A 14,253-nucleotide genomic window follows, 5' to 3' on the forward strand; every position below is an offset into this window, starting at 1 on the left:
ATTTAACCGAATGAATAAGGGTTATTATTTTGTTTTAACCCGAAATCCATTACACCGATTAAATTTCACATATCATACTTAGTTTGATTTTAAATTTATTTTAACCTTGACCAATACTATAATTTTGTTTTAGTCAAGATCAATACTGTATATTATTTTGTCTTATTTCAATGCTATTACACCGACGAACAAATTATCTTTATTTAAGTTTTGAAAAAAAATCGTGAATAATACATATATACAAAAGCAATCTCGTGTATTATATTAACTTAAATCATGTATAAACCTAAATACGAATCCGACTAATTAATTACCAAATTTTTAATGTTTAGGTGTGTAATGCACTAATAATTTGTTTTTTCTATTTAACAATTGTTTTTTAATTTGAAATAATTTTAAAAAATCAAATTAAAGTTTAAACAAACAATTTTTTTTCACCGAATTTCGTTTGGTTTTACTTTAGCTCAATCATGAGTTTTTTTAATCAAATATGACGATTTTACAAGTCACGCGAAACTCACGAAATAATGTTTAATTCAATGATGGTTTAGAAATTTTCTACAAATACAATCCAGAATTTGAAGACAAAAAATAATTATAAATTTTGTTTCAATATTCTACTAAATTTAGAATACCTGCTTCTTTTTAGTTAACTTATTAAAAGGGTAGGAAATTCTTTTCAATTTAGAATTCTACTTATAGTTGGTTAGAAAATATTTTCTTTATTTTAGATCTAACGGTTATGAACAATTTGTTTAAAGATCTAACAATCCATATTAAATTGGTAATACGAGGACCATACTTACAAAAAATTTGGATAAGATACCCCTTAGGCATGTTATATAATAAGGATGTAATTACAACATACACTAGTCGATGAAGTATATTCTGGATGTCGGCTCTAAATGTCATTTTGGGTGAAAAATGGTCCAAAATGCCACTTCTAAAAATTATGTTTGAAATTGTCACTTTAAGACATTACATCAGGCAACATTTGGGAAACAAGCCAAAACACTAGATAATGTAGCGTTTTGCACATTTTTTTAACTTTTATACGGTCAAACAATACTTAAAAATGTCATTTTGGACATTTTTTTACTGAAATAACCAAATTTTGGTCACTTTCTTCTAGGGGTGAGCAGAAAACCGCACAATCCGCAAAAACCGCCCGCACCGCACCAATCCGCACCGCAAAACGCGGTTTTTAATTTTCGTGGTGCGGTTGCGGTTTGAATTTTTAATAAACCGCGCGGTGCGGTGCGGGTTGTGGTTTTAAATTTCTGAAATGCGGTTCAAACCGCACCGCAATATTTAATATATATATACATATATATATAGGGTTAAATATCAAACTGGTCACTCAACTGAATGTCATATATTGGTTTAATCATCAAAGTTAACGGGGTATCATTTGAATCACTAAAGTCATAATAAATATCATACATATACCTCAAAATATGTGCTCGAGAATTAAAATTTATTTTATGAAGTTCTATATATTTTTCTTGAATCCTATTATAACCAAATGAAAATGTATGAATTCTAGTATTTTCTATAATAAAATAAGATTTTTTAAAATTTATCTACTATTTATTTTTAATTTTGTAGTCATTTGCTTTATTTAAATAAAAATAATTAGTAGATAATTTTTTAAAAATCTCAAAAAATCATCTGAAATACTATGTATTCATAGCTTTTCATTTGGTTGTAATAAAATTTTAAAAAAAAGTTTAGAACTCCATAAAATAAATTTTAATTATCGAGCACATATTTTGAGGTATTTGTTTGATATTTATTATTACTTTAGTGATCCAAATGATACCCCGTTAAGTTTGATGATTAAACTGATAGATGACCTTCAATTGAGTGACCACTTTGATATTTAACCCTATATATATATATATATATATAATAGTTATATTTCATGATTCCATTTATTAAGTTTGATTCCATTTAACATATTAGGAGTATTTGCTTAGTGATCATCTTGTTTCTACAAGATCAATTGTTGCATGGTGATCATCCTATTTGTGTTTCTTAAAAAATAATGAGACACATGATATAAAAACCACCTATTTAATAGTGAACTCATTTAATTGCCGAGCCAACCTTCTACGTTAAACTTTAAGGTGTGAAATTTCTAATTTGTATTATTGAAGAATATTGACGACTTTGTTATATTATTTAGAAATTTAATTAATTTAAATTTTGTATTTATTTAAAATTTTCGAACTTGTAATGTATAAACCGCAGTGAACCGCACCACACCGCACCGCATTTTTGTGGTGTGGTTTATGCGATTTTTGAGGGTACGCGATGCGGTTGCGGTTTGAAAATTTGATCAAACCTGCGGTTTGAGGAAAAAACCGCACCGCCCACACCGCGATCAGGCCCACTTTCTACCTTCCAGGTGTGTGGAGTCGTTATAGATGTAAAATACAGAACTTACCTTCCAAGAGGTTTGTGGTGTAAAACAAGTCCAGATCCAAGACCATCAATTCCTGCATTGAACAAACACAATACATTGAGAAGTATCTACATCCAGATAAAATTGAGAAAAAGGAGAAGGGTTGATATGATTACCAGGCAAATAAAAGAGGATGGGGGAATTTGGTAAAGGACATCCACATTCAATGGGGCAAAACCATTGAAGTTGATCGGAGTTGATGTTATATACAGCTAGATCAAGAAAATCCTTGATAGTTGCAGTCCCGTGCCCATCATCCCACAATGGCTCCAATGTTGTCCTACTTTTATCATCCTCCTTGTCATTATCAACCACCACACTCTCGCTTATCCCACCTGCTTTACGTGTCCCGCTAAAATTTGAACTTTTCGTATTTCTTTCCAGACTTGGCGTACCCCAGTATATACATTTTTGTTTGGACTTAAACTGACCACATCCGACACGTGAAAGTACACAAACAGCATTCACAACTGATAATGCCATTCAATTACAAATCAAAGCCCAGGTGCTTAATTTCATCTCAAAACTAGCTACCTATATATTAACATGAAAAACAAACTTAACTGAAATCAACACGACTTTCGTGACTATAAGAATACATAAAATGAGGTATACAACTGAAAATCATAGAAAAGACATGTACGAGATTACACCACATTTGTAGGTGAGAGTGTCTCCAGGGTAACAACTGCTTTAATTTGGAAATTTAATTTTGAAGACAGAGAGCACTGCTTGGGCCGGTCTTTCAAGAAAATGGGTCGGTCTTCTAGGAAAATGTTAAATGGGCTGGGTTATGGGTTTAATGATGAGCCGGATGAAAGAAGCTACAACTCAGTCTCTCTACTGAAGCTTCCCATCAATCTACTACATTTTTTGGGTAATTTTCATTCTAAAGCCTCTCTCTCTCTCTCTCTCTCATATATTTCATTTTTAAATTGTGTAATTCAACTATTTCGGTAGTTATTAAAGTATTTATAATCTCGCGGAATTGAACTATAATTTGTAAACTCAAGTATGCTCTTGATACTAAAGAACTAGCAAATGAGCTAATAATATGTAGAATTAACCCCCTTTGTATGATCTTTTTATGTAAGTATTTGCTAAGCCCAGAACAATAATTTGGATGGTTATTAGAGGGAAGTGAATTAGGTATTATAGACAGTTAGCTTGACTATGATGAGATCAAGTAATGCTTCGTTCGGTTTACGGGCTCGTTTCATAAACCAAGTAATGGCTGCCATGATTAAAAACCACCCCTTTGATGTTACATCGAGTGGTGCCACTAATTGTAGTGATGAGCCATTGAGTGCTCAAGGAGTTTCCGAGATTTTGAGATTGGTTCCGAGGTTATTTTTTCAGTCCCCGCGATCTGTTGGTTGTCAGAAAGGCTTTCGACATCGTGCTCCTCTTAAACAGAGGAATCTTGGGGTAGAAATGAGTAGAGCTAGTAAAGGTGTTCGTGTTGTCGGCCCAGCTGGTTATAGAGATTTAGGGAAGGTGAAGTTAGGATTGAATAAAGCTCTGGGGTTTTATTATTGGGTTGAAAGGAGGTTTGGGTTTACGCATAGTGAAATGACTTGTAGAGAAATGGCTTGTGTGTTGGCTAAAGGAAATGATATGAAATTATTATGGGATTTCCTTAAAGAAATGTCGAGGAGAGGGGATGCTGGACTGGTAACAACTGCAACAGTAACGTGTTTGATTAAAGTTCTAGGTGAGGAGGGTTTAGCGGATGAGGCATTGGTAGCATTTTATCGGATGAAGCAGTTTCATTGTAAGCAAGATGTGTATGCGTATAATACAGTTATTAATGCTCTTTGTAGAGTTGGGAATTTTAGAAAAGCCAAATTTTTGTTGGAGCAAATGGAATTACCAGGGTTTAAGTGTCCGCCTGATACTTACACATATACTATTTTAATTAGTGCTTATTGCAAGTATAGTTTGCAAACTGGCTGTAGGAAAGCCATTAGGAGAAGATTGTGGGAAGCAAATCATCTATTTCGGAATATGTTGTTTAAAGGTTTTGTTCCTGATGTTGTGACTTACAATTGTCTCATTGATGGGTGTTGTAAAACTTATAGGATTGAGAGGGCAATACAACTATACGATGATATGATCAAAAGGGGTTGTGCCCCAAATCGAGTTACTTATAATTCATTCATTAGGTACTATAGTGCAGTTAATGAGATTGATAAAGCTATTGAGATGTTGCATAAAATGCAAAGACTGAATCATGGTTTTCCTACCACAAGTTCTTATACTCCGATAATACACGCCCTGTGTGAAGCAGGAAGAATACAGGAGTCATGGGATTTTCTTGTTCAGTTGGTGGAAAGCGGTTCGATTCCGAGAGAGTATACCTACAGATTGGTCTGTGATCTGCTGAAATCAGAAGGTGAGGCTAATTTGTTGGATGCGAATTTGTGTCGACGAATAGAAGAAGGAATCAAGCTGAGATGTAGAGATGTGATGCTAATCAAACCAACCATGAGCCAGAATTTATAATTGGGTAGAAGTTCGACATAAAAAAAATGTACCTGTCATAATATCACTGGTCACTACCTATATGACAAAATCTACAACTTGTACCTTTGGTGGTGTAGTTGAGAACAAGAAAGGTACGTAAGTTGTTTAAAAAATTCTTATTCACTAAATATGAATTTGCCATTAATTATCCCTTGTACTTGACTAGGTGGCTGATATTTTTTCAAACTATTTGTTTGAGTTAATGGGGTGATTTGATCGTAGATGTTATTAAAAGTACTGTTTATTAGTTTTCTCCGCTTTTTTTTTGCTAAATAGGTTTCTCCTCTTTAGTTACAACATAAACACATATCTTACAAGATGTAAATAGTGACGAAGTCTTTCATCCTATTGAATGTTTTTTGCCTCTAAATCGGCTGAAGATTGGCTTTATATGTCTATGTATATGCTCGAGCATTGATACACGCTGTAGCTAAAAAGAAGATGAAATCTGACCTCAAAAGCATATACTTTAAACAGAAAGAAAAAAAAACTTTTAAACCACAAATAATTCAGGGTCAGTATTCTAAAAGTAACCCAAACGGCGTTAGTTTAATTAGACGGAAGTTGCCACAAGCCCTTTAATTGGTTTAAAAAGATTTTTTTAGCCAAGCAATTGGCATGTTTTTTGTTTGAGCCACTAAAGAGCAAAAACAAAATAACTGAGGTATGAATAGTGCAATTTTGTCTTAAAAGTCCTGTCCAGAAGATGTTTTTCTAATTTATGACATCGAATTTAGGTAGCGAACCACTTTTGTAATTCTTGCCAAGTGATATGAAGTATTTAAACTACTAACTGATCAGGAGTGTAGGCACTATGACACTTAGAACTAATCACTTTGAATAATTTACATTATACAGCTTGCTTATGAAATGATTAGTACTTCCAAGTATGCATAATTATCTCCTCTTCAGATTGTTTGTGATCTTGGCTCTGTATATCTATCTACTACCTCTTCTCTAGCCGTGTTGTACTTGATGATGTTTATGAGTGTAGAATATATAAAATATTGAATTGATCTGTTTAAATGGTTAGAATCATGGGACTTGTTTATAATTTGATTATTTTGCTCTATGATGCATGAATGCCTCCTATACAGTTGTTTATGAACATATCTTATATTTAATCCACTACTCTTCCCCGGTTGTGTGCGTGATGATATTAATGTGTACAGGGATTGAAACATTGGATAGAATGGACCATCATCATTAGTCAGTAGATGGTCCGAAAGTTCTGATCTATCAATTTAGTGTGCGTTGCAGGGTTTATCTGGAAACAATATTTTTACTATAAAGTTCTGATCATTGTCAATGTTGTTTGGTTCATTAAAACTCAACACTGTAACGATAACTTCCCAGGAACCATAATGAGTTACATGTTTCGTTTCCCGAAGTTTGAGATAGGACCAGGGAAGTCATTATTACATTACTACTTGGTGAGTGGGACCAGATTTATTCTAGCAGCATCTGATTAATTAAAAATAATTTTGTTACTGGAATTTGAAGGTAAAAGATTTAAAAAATAGAACTGGTTATTCGACCGGGATACTCAATTGATACGAAATCACCCTGAAAGAAACTAGTTTGGAATTATGTAGTCGCAACATGATTATGGTTTAATTAATTTTATGTTTGTTAGGAGCTATCTGGCTGTGTAATTTCTATATTTTTCTAACTTTATGATCTGGATCATTTAGTATTGCTTGTTTTCTGTGGATGGTTTTTAAGTGTCCATGATTTATCTGGCAGGTAGTCAGCAACATTTATAATTAGTTCTTGCCAGCTATTTTAGCTGTTTCTACTTATATGGAGGGCTAAATTTAGTTGCTGTAAAGTAGCAATTGTGAATGTAACATTCTATTAACAGGTTCACAATGAAAAATCTGGTCTTTGAACACCAGTTGTTCAAAATACTATTCATATAAGATATGAGTTTGGAGGGCAATACTATGAGGCGCAGAGTTTAACCACAGAGTTACAGCTCTTTCCGCTCGGACAGAACCTGGAATTCATTATGTTATTTGCAGGGCAGGGGATCTTCATGAGATTCAGGACTATGACATACATGTGCCAGGAGCAGCTACTAATAGAAAGGTTTGCCATCTTGGTTGTCCTTTGTTCTGAAACAGTAGCCTGTCATGTGATGCTGAGTTTTTTTTCGGTAAGTGATGTTGAGCTTTTTAATAAACAAGTGCTTATTCAATAGTACTTGCTGATTCATTTTTGGAAAGAAGTGTTCAAGGAAAAACTAATCATGATGCAGAATTTTCTAGCGGACGATGCTACTATTATTCGGAAGATGCAGAATTTTCTATTTTGCAGGGCTTCATGGATAAGGGCCTGATAAGGTCTCCTTAATCCTATACCTATGAATAGAGATAAGGTATGTGTGCATTCTCACACCCTAGCTGTGAGTGAGACACAATGAATATGTATGGTATGGTTTTGATGGTCAAACATGTAAGCTTAACTATGAAACAACAGGTTTAAGAATCTCAAAACAGTTCTTAATCAGCATCATCAATATCTTCCATTGTTGACTCTAAATACTTTTCTAGAAACAAAAACAAAAACCAATCAGCTAATCAGATTTATACAATAACATCTGAACATGACACAGGAATAGCTTGTCACCAACCTGTCACTTCTTTCACTCATAAAAAAAATAATTTAATTAAAATAATGATGATTCTATTAACAACCCAACAAATAAAACTGAGAGAAACAGTGATGTAACTATTAACAATAATAAAAGAACAGCATGAATCATACAGAAATATATACAAGGAAACGAATAGCAGCAAGTGCATGGGTCATGCTATATCAAAACTATATTCCAAAATGTTAGGAACCAGAGGTGCTGTAATTTATTGGTTTCTATAATTTCTTAATTAATGGCTACGGTAATTTTATTTTTTACATGTCAAGTTAAAACTGCCTAACATAAACAAAATTGGAGTGCATTCCAAGGGTAAAGCCCCCCTCTGATACAAAATACAGCTTCTATAATGATAGAAAATATGAGCAAACTTCAAGAAAATTAGGTACAAGGAATATTGTCAAAATTATAGAAAATACAGAAAATCTGGTCTAACTTCTTTGAATACGAGCTTATAAATAAATACAATTCAATACTATATTTATCACCACACCTCAAAAGATTAGCAAGTTAAAATTTTAACTTCACACCAATTTTGCACAAATACAAATTTGACGCAATTTTTACTTAACAATACGAATTTGACACCAACTTTGGACAAATTATGAATTTGAAACTTAACAATCAAACTATATTTAAACCTCTTCACTAATAGAGCGTTTTGTTACTTGTTCGGAAGTAAAATATATCGTGTCTATGTTGAAATTTGGAGAAAATATTATTTTAACGAATTTATTTTTAATCGATTTTACTTAGTCGACATGTATAGTAATCCTTTAATCCTAACTACACATAGGATGTAATATAAAATAATTTCAAAGTCCAAATAAGTTAACACAGCAAATTCACAAGTCAATATTTCCTAAAAAAATATAAATTCAGAATAGAGTCCTATATTTAATTGACGATATAATTTTTTTTTTAAAAAATATGAGGTGAAGACCGGGGGAGTGAACATATGCGTCATCACCGTATCCTCTTACTCTCCAAAGCCCAAAATTTATAATTACTCGTTCCATTTCTGTATTAATTTATGCATTATTTACTATACCAATCTTGTATAATCCCACTTGGTGACACCAAAAATGCCTAAACTTCGCTTCTTGTTAATTTGTTAAAAAATTATGTTTTGATCACGTAATAATGAAATAATTAATGTCAGCCTTTAATTACAATCGGTAATAATTAATATGTGCGATTTGGCTTGAATTATTACTATCAAACTCGAATTTATTAAAAATATATGCTAATCAGAGTTGGTAAGAATATAAACTACAATATCAAAATTTTAAAATAATACTAAATGAGAGCATGATAGTGTGAGAGTCTAACAAATGAGTGATTTTTGTGTTTATTTTTCCTTTCTTGGAATTTGAATTATATTAAAAACAAAATTTCAGGGTTGTTTTGCAAAAAGTGATCACCATGGAATAGTGTATTATAGCTGACAGAGTCTGAATGCAAGGATTCGGATAGACTACTAAACTATTATGATTGTTCATGCCTGGACAAATGTGTGTTCAAACACCTTCACTTTGCACTATAAATATACTACAAAACCTTTAAGTCTGTAGTATCCATCTCTGTCCTTCAAAATTATTAAACACACCTTAACACACACACACAAAAAGGAAAGAAGCAATCAGGCAAATGGGAAGCTTGCAGCAGCAACACCAGATGGGAGGGAGCAACCGCATAGCTGCTCTCGACATCCAAAACATGGACCCTGAAGCTCAAAACAACCAAGTCTCTCATCATTCTTTACCTTTTCTCTTGCATACTCTTTATGTACTGACTCTTAAGTTGGCAGTCAAGTGGACACTAACACAATGTATGCTTTCATGGACAGAAAAAGCCTGGATGGATCAACTTTTTCGCATATGTTGGACCTGGTTTTCTTGTTTCTCTGGCTTATCTCGACCCTGGAAATTGTTAGTATCTCTTAATATTTCTTCACCATCATACACATTTAATAATAATAACACTAATTTGGTATATTTGATTCAATTTTACAGTGGAAACTGATATGCAAGCAGGAGCGGATCATGGATATGAGGTATGCACATAATAGTAGTTTTGTGTTCTTGATGAACCTAGCTACATTATATCAGCGACCCTTCAAGAGGATTTTTTTTCATTTTCTAACAGTTTCCAGTTAGTTACTACCTAAACAACATACAGTGGACACTTGACATCAAATAAACAGCCTTCAATTTTATAGTTATATAATAAATAGTATGTAGTGACTAGTAAAATGAAAGCCTGACAAGGTCTCGATATATGTAACCTTACCCTTATTTTCATCAAGATGCTTTTTCGGTCGCGTCAAACACGAACCTGCACTGACTGACTAGCACTAACGGTTTCCATCTCTGCAGTTGCTCTGGGTCATTCTCATTGGTCTGATTTTCGCACTCATTATACAGTCCCTTGCTGCTAATCTTGGAGTTGCCACAGGTAATTAACGTTGATATTTAGACAAGGACCATTAAATCTACACGGTTTTATTAGTTAACAACAGATCAAAGTGCATAATTGAAGACACGCTAATAAAAAAAAATTCTTCTCTTTTTTTACAGGCAAACATTTAGCAGAGTTGTGCAAAGCAGAGTACCCTTTTTTCGTGAAATATTGTCTATGGTTATTAGCAGAACTTGCTGTCATTGCTGCAGATATTCCTGAAGGCATGACTTTTAGAATTGTCTTACAGTGCTAACTGTTGTATACATGATTTAAAAACACATCATATAATTAGTTTCTTCAGACTAGATGATCATAACAACAAAACTAATCTACTCTCTATGTTAATGGCAGTGATTGGGACAGCATTTGCCCTGAACATATTGTTCAATATACCAGTTTGGGTTGGAGTTCTCTGCACTGGTTGCAGTACTCTCTTACTTCTTGGCCTTCAACGATATGGGGTAATTTCTTGCTCAATTTTCAATCTATATCTATATTGATGCGGATCAAAAGATCAACCTATTTAGCATAGGGAGTATTGGCTTGAGATGGTCCTGGTCCTAACAAATTTCAAGACTTCAAGAAAAAGATTACCATGTCTAAATATCTAATTTCTACACATGTATAAAATTATTATAAAATACCAAAAAGATCACTTGTACAAGGTATAATTCCTTAAACTGGATTAAATGTATCTATATCATGCAGGTGAGGAAGCTAGAGTTGTTGATATCCATCTTAGTATTTGTTATGGCTGCTTGTTTTTTCGGAGAACTTAGCTATGTGAAGCCTCCTGCACAAGATGTGCTCAAGGGAATGTTTATTCCTAAGCTTTGTGGTCAAGGTGCAACCAGTGATGCCATTGCTCTACTTGGTGCTCTCGTTATGCCGTAAGAATTTCTTCATAATTTTCATTTAACTAATAAATCATAAACCTAATCCTGTAAATGATTCTAGGAATCATTTTTTACCACTTAGAAATGAACCTAAAAGTGATAAAATAGCCTAATGCCAAGTGTTGTTATAAGCAGTATATTAGCAAACAAACATAGCCGAATGTGGCAGTTACAATGATAGTTTGTTTGTGATCTTAATATTCTACATGGCAGGCACAACTTGTTTCTTCATTCAGCTCTTGTGCTCTCCAGAAAGATACCAAACTCTGTCCGTGGTATTAATGTAAGCACCAACATTACATCAATATATGTAAATTTGAGTTGGATTTTTAAGTGTTTGTGACTTGACCAACCCTTTTTTATTTATTATTGCAGGACGCTTGCAGATACTTTCTAATAGAGAGCGGATTTGCTTTGTTCGTAGCATTTCTGATCAATGTTGCAGTCATTTCTGTCACTGGTTCAGTTTGCAATTCACCAAATATGTCAAAGGATAATATAGACAGATGTGATGATATAACTCTTAATTCCGCCTCTTTCCTTCTCAAGGTCTATATTACTTTTTGTCGTGTGTGTACAGTGGTTGATAGTTTTAACATCATAAACAAGAGCCAATTCTAACAAAAAAATTCCTTGTTTATGAATATTTTTACCTACCAGAATGTGTTGGGAAAATCAAGTTCTACTGTATACGCAATCGCTTTGCTAGCTTCGGGTCAGAGCTCCACCATCACAGGAACTTATGCCGGACAATACATTATGCAGGTTTGGAATTTTAATGGCTCTTGATTTAAACGTCTTCACTTGGATTTCAGTATGCAACTCACAGTAACTTTGTTATTTTTTATCTTATTAGGGGTTCATTGATCTAAAGATGAAAACATGGATTAGAAACCTGGTAACTAGGTTGATTGCTATCACGCCAAGTCTTATTGTTTCAATCATTGGGGGATCCTCAGGAGCTGGTCGCCTAATTATCATTGCATCAGTTAGTGTTCTAAAATATTATCTAAAATAACACCAATAGTGAATCGTAACATTACAATGAACATACAAATGCATTCCACAGCATGCTTAAAGTTTAATCACAATTTGCATATCCTTTGCAGATGATACTGTCATTTGAACTTCCCTTCGCTCTTATTCCTCTTCTTAAGTTCAGTAGCAGCAAATTTAAGATGGGACCTCACATAAATTCAATATATGTAAGTTCTTGCAATCGATATATTACAGTCTGAATGTGTAAATACACAATTCCCGGCTCAAAATCTCACAATCGATTCTTGCATGCAGATAATTGTTTTTTCATGGGCACTAGGACTCGGAATCATTGGCATCAACATATACTACTTGATCACAGCTTTTGTAGGTTGGATAACTGACAATAGCTTACCAAAAGTTGCAAATGTATTCATAGGAATCATAGTTTTCCCTTTCATTGCCATCTACATTCTTTCTGTGATCTACCTCATGTTCCGAAAAGATACCACCACCACATTTATCGATACTACAAAGACTGCTGAATCAAACGATGTATTTGAATTGGAACACGCTTTTCCATACAGAGAGGATCTTGCTGACATACCATTGCCTAAATAGAGCTCAAAGTTGATGATGTTGGAGTTCAGAGAGTTTTGTTGCATCATTTTCATCTTTCTTGGCGAAAGATTTTTGTTTCAATTAATGCGCGTTCAATATAGTACCGTCGTCCTTGTCTACTATCCTTATGAACCTTGTGTAACTTATGCTACAAGTTGATCTTATAAAAAATAAGATTGATATTAATACCACTTATTATTTTTGTGATCCGACTCTGATGATGTAATGACAGTGCAATACTAGTTCAATTTGAAGGTCTTTGGGGATTGTATCGTTTCTTTCATATATAACATTTTTTTCACTTTAATATAAAACTTCGAAACAAAATTGTTCAGTGTGTGAAATTTTTATACATATAATTCAAGAAATATAATAATAATAATAATGGAGTTAAAATACGAGTGCTTTAGAGATATCTTCAACCTTTCTGAAAGCATCTGAAGCTCAGTTGGATACAAAAATAAGTTGCGTGTATCCTTGGGTGCAATAGTAAATGTTGGAAAACATAGTGTATAAGTCTCGTATTGGTAAGTCATATTTTGAGCATTATGATTAAAAAAATGTGTGAGATATGATGATATTCTCTTAATAATAGAAATTATTATTTTTCACTAGAATTTGGCTCAAATATTATGGCATAAATTAATTTGATTTTGTTTCAGATTAATTGATATGGTGTATGTCTTGATATATTTAATCTAATTCTGTTTCAGATTATTTATGAAATAGAGTAGCTTGCAAGTATTACACCGATTTCATAATTAATGATATTTAATTATGGAAAAAAATAGCGCATAAGTCTATATACATCTATATAAACACCTCGAGTGCGTTAGGGTTAGATACACCAAAACACATTCGACTATAAACACAAAACTCTACCTCTCTCCTCCAATGATAATTTCTTGCTCTATTTCAAGCTCGCTGAGAGTGTTATTCTACATCATCGCAATCCGTTTTATCCTGGGAGGCTTTTCACTCGCACATGACGGTGAGGGCTAATAAGCTTTAAGGAGACAGTTCTGCACTGGACTCGGATTATATCATTCTCTCCTCTTTTTATGTTACTCTGTTTCTTCATTTTGTTCACACACACATACACATATTGGTTTGTTTCTGCATAGATTGCACAACAATCTTAAAGCTTATTATTATCTTTAATCTGTGACTGACAAATCCGTCTTACGTGTTTTTGTTTAACAGAGTAATGGAGAACGTGAACAATATGACTGGTAACGATGTGGTTGATCCCACACACAGATTAGAACATCTGATGGGGTTCACCAACCGCCACTAAACCCCAACGCACAGGTACTGGTACCTGATAGGGGTCAGCCGCCGGTTGGACATGTGCCATGGGGACATGTGCCTTGGGGAAGAACGTCTTGGGGACATACTGTCGCTGGACAGTTCCAGGTGCCTCTTGTACAGAATACTGGTGTACTGACACCTGTTACGACTGTCCCACATGTTGCGCCTACTCATCCTATAGCGCCTACTCATCCTGACGTGCCTGCTGCACACGCTGAGAAACCTGAGAAGTTCAATGGATCGAACTTCAAGCGCTGGCAGCAAAAAATGTTGTTTTATCTAACCACTCTAAACCTTGATCGATATCTCAAGGAGGAAGTACCATTGCTCACTGA

At 33.8% G+C, this 14,253-nt stretch overlaps 3 protein-coding genes across 5 annotated transcripts in view; 2 read left to right on the plus strand and 1 right to left on the minus strand.

The window, feature by feature from the left end:
* Positions 1 to 3,144, minus strand: part of LOC141712878 (phytyl ester synthase 1, chloroplastic-like) — a 50,468-nt gene extending 47,324 nt beyond the window's left edge. The window contains exons 1-2 of one of the 2 annotated variants that reach the window (XR_012571714.1): positions 2,584 to 3,144; positions 2,450 to 2,501 (exon numbers count right to left, since the gene is read on the minus strand). Coding sequence is in view for 1 of the 2 variants with exons in the window: in XM_074515986.1 (XP_074372087.1) it covers positions 2,450 to 2,501; positions 2,584 to 2,950 (419 nt within the window). In the remaining variant the exon portion in view is untranslated. The remainder of the gene's footprint in view (positions 1 to 2,449; positions 2,502 to 2,583) is intronic. The other variant, XM_074515986.1, reaches the window with a different exon arrangement.
* Positions 3,145 to 3,350: 206 nt separating this feature from the next.
* LOC141712880 (pentatricopeptide repeat-containing protein At1g77405) lies at positions 3,351 to 7,507 on the plus strand. Of its 2 annotated transcripts, none has more exons than XM_074515989.1 (2): positions 3,351 to 7,151; positions 7,254 to 7,507. In XM_074515989.1, exon 1 carries the CDS (start codon positions 3,641 to 3,643, stop codon positions 4,970 to 4,972), a length of 1,332 nt encoding a protein of 443 aa, XP_074372090.1. In that variant the 5' UTR covers positions 3,351 to 3,640; the 3' UTR covers positions 4,973 to 7,151; positions 7,254 to 7,507. The 2 variants fall into 2 exon arrangements, with proteins under 2 accessions (XP_074372090.1, XP_074372089.1); XM_074515988.1 differs by having other exon boundaries at positions 3,351 to 5,085; positions 6,858 to 7,507.
* Positions 7,253 to 12,814, plus strand: LOC141712879 (metal transporter Nramp7.2-like). The gene is made up of 14 exons (XM_074515987.1): positions 7,253 to 7,373; positions 9,050 to 9,395; positions 9,499 to 9,580; positions 9,665 to 9,705; positions 10,028 to 10,106; positions 10,229 to 10,333; positions 10,464 to 10,573; positions 10,821 to 11,002; positions 11,222 to 11,291; positions 11,384 to 11,557; positions 11,669 to 11,773; positions 11,865 to 11,996; positions 12,118 to 12,213; positions 12,302 to 12,814. Exons 2-14 carry the CDS (start codon positions 9,300 to 9,302, stop codon positions 12,605 to 12,607), a joined length of 1,578 nt encoding a protein of 525 aa, XP_074372088.1. The 5' UTR covers positions 7,253 to 7,373; positions 9,050 to 9,299; the 3' UTR covers positions 12,608 to 12,814.
* The last annotated feature ends 1,439 nt before the right edge of the window (positions 12,815 to 14,253 follow it).

The sequence above is a fragment of the Apium graveolens genome, chromosome 3, assembly GCF_009905375.1.
Source record: "Apium graveolens cultivar Ventura chromosome 3, ASM990537v1, whole genome shotgun sequence".
NCBI lineage: Eukaryota > Viridiplantae > Streptophyta > Magnoliopsida > Apiales > Apiaceae > Apium > Apium graveolens.